At 38.4% G+C, this 12,050-nt stretch overlaps 1 protein-coding gene across 1 annotated transcript; it reads right to left on the bottom strand.

Annotated features, from left to right (window-relative positions):
* Positions 1–6,745: 6,745 nt before the first annotated feature.
* Positions 6,746–9,367, bottom strand: hs3st1 (heparan sulfate (glucosamine) 3-O-sulfotransferase 1). Its single transcript, XM_030146180.1, has 2 exons — positions 9,154–9,367; positions 6,746–8,498 (listed from the first exon to the last, which is right to left on the bottom strand). The coding sequence occupies exon 2, from the start codon at positions 8,359–8,361 to the stop codon at positions 7,435–7,437; it is 927 nt and encodes a 308-aa protein (XP_030002040.1). The 5' UTR covers positions 8,362–8,498; positions 9,154–9,367; the 3' UTR covers positions 6,746–7,434.
* Between the last annotated feature and the right edge of the window lie 2,683 nt (positions 9,368–12,050).

Genomic DNA, 12,050 nt, shown 5'->3' with positions numbered 1-12,050 from the left:
CCCTGAACTAAAGTGAGTTTGACACCCCTGCTCTAAACTAATGGTGAATAGTCCGTACGTATAGAGTGCTTTTCCACACATACATGGTGCCCAAAGCCTCACATTCACACACTCATACACCAAGACACTGCTGGGCCATACTAGGAGCAATTTAGGGTTCAGCGTCTTGCTCAAGCACACTTCGACATGTGGACAGTTGGAGGCAGGATTCAAACCGTCAATCCTTCAGCTCATTGGACGACCCGCTCTACCAACTGAGCCACAGTCACCCTTACAAACAAAGACTTCAAATTTAAAAATCTGTAGAAAAACTAAATGTATTGTCAATGTACAGTATTTACACATTTCAGCGCACAGTGATTTAAAGTGAAAACAGTCATTTAAGTGATCTATGGTGGTTTGACAGATACACGACAAATAAAAAGTTAAGGATATTTCTTTTTTTTTTTGGTAATTTTTTTGGTCATTTTTGCCTTTTGTAAATAAAACTATGTCCTGTCATTAAAAAATGTGTTTCAATTCAATTCACACACACACACACACACACACACACACACACACACACAAATAGTAAAAAGCACTGTGCAAGAATCCCAACTGAAAAAAAAAAATAGCCCAAAAATTAAAAAAATATCCTTAACTTTTTGTTTGTAGTGGAGGTGTAGTCAAAACATATAAGGTGTTTGGATATTCTACAGTCACACTGGATCAGTCCTAATATGATCATGACTGAGACAGAGACCCCCACCCCCCCGACCACAGATAAAGGATAAAGGTACAGCTCTCATCTGCATCTGCATCTGTAAATCCAACTGTTCATGTATGTCATCACCCAGTGGCTCTTCAACTCTTTACTGTTAGACACACTTTGATTCACAGTCATTAGGCCCTACATCGCCACATGAATGTACCTTTTAATGGTGACAATTATGTGAGCCACACACCCACTCAAAGCTCCCACTTTGTCTTTAACACTGGAAAAGGACAAACAACCACCAAGTTCTTCGGTTAAATGAAAGGGCTTTTGATTCAGTGCTGGGCTGTCAAGGCTGCAGAGAATATGTACAGGCTTGCGGGAAGCTTTTTATTTGTGTAGCATATCTTGTTTTCAAGGTTACTTGTATAATATAAAAGGCAGAGTTATCTCAGGTTAGAGTGCATGTCAACACCGAATAAAAGCTTTTAAACTTAGTTCTAATATGAGTGTGGGATGGGAGCCATGCACGAGCATTGCAGAGGAACTCACATGTAAATTTCTAATGAAGACATTTAGTTGTATGAGGATGCATAGAATAAAATATACAGGGTGGGGAAGCAAAATTTACAATGAACATTTAGTTGTTTTTTCTCAGCAGGCACTTCGTCAATTGTTTTGAAACCAAACATATATTGATGTCATAATCATACCTAACACTATTATCCATACCTTTTCAGAAACTTTTGCCCATATGAGTAATCAGGAAAGCAAACGTCAAAGAGTGTGTGATTTGCTGAATGCACTCGTCACACCAAAGTGTCATATCAGTACCGGACTCTTGTATGTTTTGTCTGTCTTGTGTGTCACTTCCTGTTTTATTTTGTAGTTTCCCTCATGTGTCTTGTCTGGTGTCTTTACTTTCCTTTTGTGTTCACCTTTTACCTGATTACCTTACTCCTCCCTGATTGTCTCCACCTGTGTCCAATTGTCTTCCCGCCCTCTTCTGTATTTAAACCCTGTGTTCCCCTCAGTTAGTCGCCAGTTTGTATTCCTTCCTCGTGTTGTGTTTACTTACCAGCGATTCTCTGAACCTGTTCGTCTGCCTGTCTGTTCGTTCCTGACCCGGTTTGTTCCTCGACTTCTGAGCCTGCCTGATCCCTTCCTGTACCTCTGCCTGATTCTGCCTCACTGGTTTTCGACTTTTTGCCTGGACTCACGGTTAGTGCTTTGCTTTATCCCCATGTACCGTTGCCTGTTTTTTGGATCCTCTGTGTATGACCTGGTCTGTCCCCTGACTCTTCTCTGCTTACTCCTAGTCGGGTTCCCCTGGTGTGCTCCCGACCCGGGCAGAGAACTCCCCTTGCTGGTCTCGGACGCCGTGACGAACTCACACAGTCTGACCTGCGAAGACTCCTTAAAGAAACCTTTTTGTAAACTGTTAATCCTATCAGTGTTTAATAAACACTCATTAACTTTACTCCTGTCTGTTGGTTGTGCATTTGGGTCCAAGTCTTGTGTCTCTGGTTCTAACACAAAGGAGATTTCAAAAATAGTTGGAGTGTCCATAAAGACTGTTTATAATGGAAAGAAGAGAATGACTATGAGCAAAACTATTACGAGAAAGTCTGGAAGATACTATTAAAGAAGAATGGGAGAAGTTGTCACCCGAATATTTGAGGAACACTTGCGCAAGTTTCAGGAAGCGTGTGAAGGCAGTTATTGAGAAAGAAGGAGGACACATAGAATAAAAACATTTTCTATTATGTCAATTTTCTTGTGGCAAATAAATTCTCATGACTTTCAATAAACTAATTGGTCATACACTGTCTTTCAATCCCTGCCTCAAAATATTGTAAATTTTGCTTCCCCACCCTGTAATTAATCAGCTCATCAAAATGTTGGTGATTATTGTTTTTGGACTTTCCAAAGGCAGGTGGCCATGTTCTCCAACAAGAACACCGTCCAGCACAGAAATCTGAAAGAAATGTCTAACATTATGGTGCTCACTAGTTTTAACTCCAGTTTTATTTCCCAGTTAAAACCGCTGGTACATCTTTATTTACAAGGCCATACTTGGACTATTGCCTTCCTATATCTGTAGTTTAATAACAAGAAGAAGTGTTGATTCTTATTGTCTGCAATCAAATGAGCATTTGTTCCTTTTTGTGCCATTTGCCCATACAGAGCTGAGTAAAGGGGCATTTGTCTACTCTGCTCCTTGCACATGGAATATGTTGCTAAAAGACTGGAAACTGACTGAATTAATCTCCTTGAAAGCTTTTAAATGCAAACTCAAAGTGCTAGAGACTAACTCAATGACTTGCACTTGTTTTTCTAGTTTGACTTGTCCTGTAAATTATTGCATGTTGTAACTGTGTGTTGTATTTCATTGTGCCTCTTGGCCAGGACTCCCTTGGAAAAGAGGTTCTTAATCTCAATGGGATCTTTTTTCCTGGTTAAATAAAGGTTAAATAAAAATTTAAAAAAAATTCATTCACTTTCTGAACCGTTTAGTCCTTGAGAGGATCATGGAGGTGTTGGAGTCTATTGGTGGCTAAAGGTGGCGTCCACCCTAGATGTGTCACCAGTTCATCATAGAGCTGACATACAGACCAACAACCATTCAATCTCACATTTATGGATTTAAATTGGTCAATTAACCTATTAATGTGCATGTTTTCAGACAGTGGGAGGAACTTGTATACCTGAGGAGAACTTTTTTTCTGTATTTTTATTTATTTATTACATTTTTTTTATTTTTATTTTTACAGTTGTTGTATGTCTTTTAATCTATTCTTTTATTTAACTCTGTTATTTTGGTTTTTATTTATTTTTCTGTACAGCACTTTGGTCCACTGTGGTTGTTTTAAATTGCTTTACAAATAAAGTTGGATTGGATTGGATTGGATTTTTTGGGGGAAAATCATAAAAAAAAGCAATGAAATGTCATAAGTTCTGATACTTTAGTGAATGTATTTAAATTGTTTGATTACTTATTAAAAGTCAAGGTCAATCATTTTATTTATTTATTCATTTTTTAAACCAGACAATGAAGCTGAAAAGTTCAAAAGGCTTTACTGACCCACATCATCTGGAAACCTGCCAAATGAAGGCATTCCTGCAGCGATGCAACAGAATGAATGTGATCTTCTACAAACATATTCGAAAATTTCAAAGCTTTCTATTAAAATTAAGTCAGACATGGCCCCTTTGCAATCACAATAGAATTACATATTTCACTCAGTAACTGTAACTGATTGGAATTACATTTATTTTGCCATTTGAGTCAGTAGTTACTCTCCAACCCCAACTTCCTTTCAGTCTTTCAGGTTTTATAGCTGTGAAAAACACCTGGAGTAGTGTGTTGTGCATGACTAGTCCTATAATAAAACCACACAGGATGCTGACCAGCCATGTACTTACCTGAAAACGTGTATGGACACTATTTACTATGTTACGAGAAACTGCAACAAAACCGACCACCTCTGTGTGTGTGTGTTTTTTTTTTTTTAGTGTCTATATGTACCAGTCTGCAGAGATTATGTTTGAGTGTAGTTGCATTTCTCTTTTTGTGTTTGGAAAACAGAAAGAGAGAGAGAGAGAGAGTGTGTGTGTGTGCATGTGTTATTTCTGCAGGGCTTCACACATTGAGTGGACAAACAATCTATTCCAATTAAAGCGAGCTGCAGCCCTGGTGACTACAGAAGGGGCTGTGCTCCATCGGATCACATCATCCTTTGAAAAACTACAGAATGGGTGATTGTGATGTGGAGGAAACAGGCCCCTTCAGGAACAACTAGTGTGGGCTGGCAGCAGGGATGGGGAGGGGGGTGGGGGGGTGTAGGAAGGGAGGCTCGCTCCAAGTTAGTCCAGAAAGTTCCACAACTGATCGTGTTACAGCGGAGGTGGAGGGAGGGAGGCACCGGGAGGAGGGCAAGGCCATTAATCCTGGTTGTAGCTTCGGTTTACCGCTCTTACTGCATGTGGGGAGAGGAGGCAAATTAATTATGTGGCTGAGATTAATTAGGTGATGTTAAGGGAAATCTGTGACTGTAAAACTTTAGAATGCTGCACAGCTGACTAGACTAATGGGGCGTTCATTAACTCTTAATAGATGCAACTCTCCTGTTGAGAAGTGTGAGCACAGCAGCAATACAGGCATGTTCAGACTGTTTTTATTGATTTATTTGAGTCAGATGTGATTTGTTTTTGGGTTTTTTTGGGTTTTTTTTAGACAGCATGAACAGCAAACCTCATGTAGATTTTGGGCTACTTCCATATGTGGTCCCAAATGTGGTTCATGTCTTAGTTCTGCCAATGAACAGTCAGATCAGACTTTATCACACTATCAGATCAGAAAACTGGATATTCATGCCATTCATTCACTTCAGCTGCACATAAATATAATCATAAATGCTGTTTTCAGTGATTCATGTTCGCTCTGTAACTCTGTCATGAAAGTTTTTGCTATTACTTCGATATAACAGTGTACTGTCATTATGTTTTGCACATATGGGTCAGTCCAAAGTCAGTCACATTAGAATATCATATCGTCTACATTGTGGAAAAAAAAAAAAAAAATCAAGTTCACACCCAAAGAATGAAATTTCATCTGAGTAATAAATCACTTCAGCAGAAAGGATTCAGGAAGCTTAATCTAAGAGCACCTGCATTAACTTGAGCTTAACATTAACATCATTTCCAAGTTTCTTCATCTTGTTCTTGAATTTTTATTTTTTTTTTTATATTAGACTGGTGTTGACGGAAACAGGTTCACACATACAGAGTTATCTGAAAATTGCATCAGTCCCTGCTCACCTCAGAGGAAGGTGACATTGACATTGTCGGCTGTATTCTTAATTTTAAATTAAAAAAGCGAAAATGCATTCCTGTAAGTTTTTCCAGATGTGACAGCTGCAAAAGGACCATCTGGAGACTTGACACCTTCAAAGCTGAATTTGCCAAATCTATATTCCTGCTGCAAATGCCAAATAACACAAGGAACTCTGATAAATTTACCCTCCCTTGTGCCTCACTTTCTTTTTTTTTTCTCTTTTCTTACCCCCAAGCCTGCTGCCAGACCGGTTCTGCTGATAACCGCTGATGCTGTTACTCAATGTTAACCCCCAAAAATGTAAAAACGAAAAGAAAAACAGCAGTAAACTAGATGTAGACTAGGGAATATTTGTGCTGTCAGAGGCTAAATAGAACAAGGATGACAGAAAGGAAAGAAACATGACTTTGGTCTGCATTTAAGGGGCAATGAGGTTAACATCCTGTCTGCAGTCCTAGTAAGCTCCTGAATAAATCTAGGCCACATTCACATATGAAACAGCTACTGTAGGTTTTTGGAGCTTAATGTCTTTGAGACGGTGCTGCTGATGTTTTCAAAGTGGCAATAAGATTTGAATAAATAATCCCTTGCCTCTCTAAAAACTGAGTAAGATCGCACCCTTGGGCATAAACAACTTCCTTTTGATTTTGCACGGCTCGAATTGTGTTGGAGTTTACCTATTTGCCTATTCTAAATTATCTTATGCTAATCCTAATTTGTAATACCAAAGTTTGCTTTTTATGTGTAATTAAAAAAAAAAGAGAAAGAAACACTCCGACGCAGCTATTACTGGTTGGAGAATGAGAAACATTAGATAATCACAATGATAACATGCTGGACGGCCACATAGCCAGCAGCACAAGATGTTTTTAGAGATACTCACATCTAGCATGACTTGCATGTGCTTATGCAACCCGTAAAGCAGGAAATTCAAGACAGTTAAGATTATAAATTAGAAAACAACACCATTATTTTGAAGTCCGTGTGACAGGCAGCAATTCTGAAGAGTTCAAAACATCCTGTCCGTGAGGGTAGATGTGTTCAGAAAACATCCAATAATCCACAGAGATGTTTACACAGACACTCACGCCTGTTAACCCAGAGAAAATTACAAGTTGCAGTCCTAGCTTGTTAAGATCTGAAACAAAGTGCACAGACTGATACATAATGGATGAAGAAAAATAGGTAAACTAAGAAAAAAACATCAGACGTGCTAAAAATAAAACACATCTTTATTATGGTATTAATTCTTCACTTTTATAAAAAATCTATATACAGTACACTGTAGTGATCAGTAATATATGATGTGCACAGAGAGCATTTATGGAACTGAATATTACAGAAAGAAATAATTGGATAACAAAATAGAACAAACACATATTGAATACGGCTTGTACCTGAAAGTGACTTGAGGAAATCATAGCAGCAGGTGAAGAATCTTCAGAACTAAAAATGCAGTTAGATGTTAATAATGTCATGTTATACGAAGTGATAAATGTAGTTATGACTATTAAACTGCTTTGTGTGTCATTAGCTGGCACAGTTTAAAGTCTGAATGTCATTGTGTGCGTCATAATAACTCGTCAGCTCGTTCAGACAAACAGTTGAGCAGGTGCTAAGTGTTTGCAGTAGAGACATTAAAATATACGTCTGACAGCAAAAGGAGAAAATAAGACATGCGATAACATGTCATGAACTGCAGTCTGCCCTGATATTTGGCTCGGTCATACTTCTGTAACAAACATACTCGTAGAAAAATAGATTTGTTAATTTACATTAGCTTTATCTCTTTGTCTACTTTTGTTAGTATGGAAAAGAGGACAGCTCACGGACGTAACAACCCCCCCCCCCCCCCCCGACTGATGCAGGCTGATGCTTTAAGCAACTACTGAGACTCAAATGTTCATTTCCAGTTAAATGTTCGACCCACCAGCTCAAAGAACTTCTTATTGGGTTCATGAAAGAACTGGTAGAGTTTCTGCAGGATGGCAGGGGCCACATGAGGGTGAGCCCTGCCTTTAGAGTCATGTAAACACCGCTCTCGTCCGTGGTCTCTCAAACAGTAGAATCCTTTAGTTTTATTGAAGTAAAAATTGGAAGAGTTTATCTGAGGTTCCAGCTTCAAGAACCTCTCCACCTTTTTCATTTCGGGGAAGGGGTCCCGTATGAGCTCGTCCCCATCCACAACGTGAATGCTCTCCAGTGGGAAGTACTGCAGCCAGTTCTGCATGTGAACGTAGTACAGGCTACGATTGAGAGCCTTGTATCCCAGGTTGATCTCACCGTCCTTCACCAGTACGTACTCGATGGGCTGGTAGCGCTTGTGCTTCTGCAGGCGGTTGTAGAAGACCTGGGTGTAGTCCGAAAGCACACGCTCGGTGGGGTCTCTGAGGATGAGCAGCAGCTTGATGTTAGGGTTCATCTGGTGGATGCGTTTGGGGACTTTGCTGGAGGTGAAGTAAGCTGGCGTCTTTTCTACCGTCAGCTGGTCGGGGAAGGCGTAGGGCATCTGGCTGAGATACCAGGGCAGGCCTCTCTGGAAGTGGCTCTCCCAGTCAAAGAAGTGCACCTCATTCTGAGCCGCTGCCACTGCACTGTGCAGACTGAGCATCTCAATCAGCGCCCGCGTCCCCCCCTTCCTCACACCTATGATTATAATCTGAGGAAGTTGTTGGAGTGTCCCATTGGGGTGGCTGGTGGTCCCGTTGTCACTGGGAGCCACAGTGGATGAAGTGGGATCTGGAGGCGGCCCCTCATCAGCCATGGGTCGGGAGGGGACGGGGGGAGACTGTATTGCAAAAAGCAGCAGCCCGAGGAGCAACGCTGCCATGAGGGAGGTCCTGACCCTGGAGGATTTCAGCCTGGCGAAAGCACTAAAACTGTATCCCACATTGAAAGAGCAGCTGCCGGAGGACGACGGTCCAGATGAAAAGCAAAAAGCTGCCTCTTTGCTGCCAGTAGCAGGAACTGCAAGGCAACAAAACAGCTGTGAATAGAACCAACCTGGGATACATTTGGCAGATGCAGAACATGTAACAAAAAGCACATCATAAAAACAACACGCATGACTGTTTAATGAAGTAATAACTGTTACACATTCAAAGTCCACAAGTTTGAACAGATAACAGATTTATGACAACATGCAACCACACTGGAATGAATATTAAGGGCAGTAAATTAGTGAGTTTTATTTGCACAAAAGGCAAAAAAAAAAAAAAAAAGAAAAAACTGCAGAGTATAGTCTTATTTGATAAACACATCAGTATAAAAATGAACTGTGGAAAACATTACTACTGTAAAAAACAAACTCATATATAAGAAATAAATGAGTTTATGTTCTGTATTTACACTGTAACATGCTGCAAAAGAAGTGATCATATGTTGATGAGTGGAATAATAATAATAATAATAATAATAATAATAATAATAATAATAATAATAATAATAAAAGTGCTAAGATATTTAATATAGAAATGGTTTTATGGACGCGTCGCAGATTTTAGGACGCACCACAACCTTTAATTCTAAACACCGACATTAAAAAAAAAAAAAAAAAAAAATCACACATTTCCAATCCTCATGCCTTTGCTTTCCTATCCCTAAAATCATCCAAATCTCTTACCTTTCCAGCTATAATCGTTTCATTTCGTGCAGATCCGTGCGTTCTGCTCACAGCACCGGTATTCTCCCTTTAACTGCAGCTCTAATACGCTCCCAGCTCTGGGGTCTTCTCCAGTGCGCACAAAGAACTCGCCTCCAAAACGCAGCACAACTTCACCCAAGCGCCTCCTCTGTGTTGTGTTCGAGATCCACACGGTCCTCCCCGGTTTTTTGAGTGTCAGCTGTTGTTTGCCTACGCCTACATTACGCCTGCTGGACCACTCCCCCTTCTGACTCACGTTGTTGTAATGTTATGGTATTTAGCGGAGATAAGCCCCCTGGTATGTGAGATATGAGAACTGGAGCAGGTGATCCAGGTGTGTGTGAGACTTTATGAACACTGAGAGTGGAAAAGAAAACAGCAGACAATGCGCAATGTGTTGAGTTTATGCATGAAGCAGGAGGGAATTGGTCTTTGCAGCAACAGCACTGCTTAACCCTTTATTCGGACAAGTGACTGTTTTTGGTCATTTCTGTGTGCATTACAATTAGTGAGGTAACAGTCTCTGGTCAAATGTGGTTTTACAGGGTCCACCTCTGCAGGAACTGTGAGTGTACACTCTCAAAAACAGAGGTACCAGCTTGTACTTAAAAGGGTACAAATGCTTGTCGCTGAGGGTGTACCTTTATGAGAGACATTTGTGTACCCTTTCGAAATGGTCCATTTTTGTACCTTAACCCTTTCAAGCATATTGGTCACTACATTGGACAGCTATTCTACAGCTGTTCTCTTGTGCATTCATGGATTTTGTTGTTCTTTTCATTTTTTTTTTTTTTTTTTTTTTACACTTATCTTTATTAAAGTTTTAAGACACTACATATCTTTTCTGACATGAATTGGTAACATTATGTAGATCTCTCCTGTGCATAAACCCCCAGAATCACAAGCCCTCTCCATAGTTTTCACACAATTTATCAGTAAATACATGTTTCTGTGCGTCAAAAATTAAACATGTGGTATCTAGCTGACTGGACATTTTTGCAACTTCATGAAAAATAGGTTCATAAGAATTTTTAAAATTATTATTATTTTTTTTTTTTTTTAATGTATTTTTTAAATTTTTAAAATTATTTTTATTTATTTTTCATTTATTTTTCAGAAGAAAATTTTCAATCGCATTGTTTTTTTCATGCCTAAAGAGGAATAAAAACACTCAGGAAAAAATTTTGATTGAGGTTCTCATAATTCGTGCATGAAAGGGTTAAGTGCTTTACAAAGAAAGAAAACTCTCATATAGTTGATAATGCCATGATGTTTAAAGTTTGAACCAATGGCCTAATTGAGAAAAAAAAAAAAAAAAAAAAGACATAGGCAAGCTACGACATCAAGACATGGAGGTGTGAATGAAAACTTGATAAAACAGAGATTATGGCAATACTCAGAGGTTTGAATAAGCTATATAAATTATTAGGCTATTATCATTGAGCTAATCGGGCTATTAAATTAAAACACAAATTATTATTAAGTATAATATAGAGTAATTACAGTATGATATGAAATAAATAATGCGCTAAGCCAGGGGTGTCAAACATACGGATGTTCAAAGGGATAATGTGTGTGGATCTGCACTTATTTTGTTGTAATGTTCTAAAAGTGATGTTCTTTTCACCGTACATGTGTTTTTCTTGTATTTTTGTAAATATACTTCTAGGATTTTTTAAAATTTTTATTTTAACTTTAATTTTTTTTGCCACTTATGGGCAAGGAACCAAATATGGTAACTTCATTGACCTTGACTGTCTACATAACAATAAAACACTTGGAAAATTTTCAAAAAAGTAACTTATGCCACTTATGCCACTTTTGGGCAAGGAACTAAATATGGTAACTTCATTGACCTTGACTGTCTATATAACAATAATGTATTTGGAAAATTTTCAGAAAAGTAATAAAGTCTTGTTATGTCCTCCAATAACACACTGAGGTTTACATTTGGAATTATAGAGTTTAGTTTAGTTCCGGGGTGTCAAACATGCGGCCCGGGGGCCAAAACCGGCCCGCCAAAGGGTCCAATCTGGCCCGTGGGATGAATTAATGAAATACAAAAATTATACTGAAGATATTAACAATCAAGGATGTCAAAATAAATTGAGTTCAATTCCATCTAAAGTGGGTCAGACCAGTAAAATACTATCATAATAAACTATAAATAAAGAAAACCACATATTTTTCCTCTTTGTTTTAGTGTAAAAAAAGTAAAATTACACAAAAATGTTAACATTTACAGACTAGCCTTTTACAAAAAATGTGAATAACCTGAACAAATATGAACAACCTGAAATGTCTTAACAGATTTAAGAGTAATTGTACCAGTATTCTGTCTGTTATTAAATGTTTTGTGTATTTGTAGATCAACTGTGTTCTGTAAGATATAATGTACATGTGGAAATGATAAACAGGCATAATATTGTTAAAATTACACTTATTTTTTCAGTTTGCTCATGTTATTCATACCTTTTGAAAGGCTAGCTTGTAGATGTAAACCGTTTCATAATGCAAATTTACTTTTTTCGCTCTAAAACAGAGAAAAGTTTGGAGTTGACATTATTTATATATTATTATGCTATTATTTTACTGGTTCGGCCCACTTCAGATCAAATTTAGCTGAATGTGGCCCCTGAACTAAAATGAGTTTGACACCCCTGGTTTAGTTTATTAGTTTATTGTATTGCGGACAATCCTAATTAATGAACTGTATCAATAACAGCGAAAAGGGGCGGCTTTAGCCAACATGGCTAGTATCTTGCTGTAGTCCCCAGCCTGATGACAATAGGCACCCTAAAAAAAACAATGTATTACAGCACATTAATTAAAAAAATAGAGTTAAGACAGCTAAGAGACAAGATAAATCAATAAAG

Source organism: Sphaeramia orbicularis, chromosome 10 (assembly GCF_902148855.1).
Source record: "Sphaeramia orbicularis chromosome 10, fSphaOr1.1, whole genome shotgun sequence".
In the NCBI taxonomy this organism is placed as follows: domain Eukaryota; kingdom Metazoa; phylum Chordata; class Actinopteri; order Kurtiformes; family Apogonidae; genus Sphaeramia; species Sphaeramia orbicularis.
The sequence above is the reverse complement of the archived record's forward strand: the minus strand, read 5'-3'. Positions and strand labels throughout refer to the sequence as shown.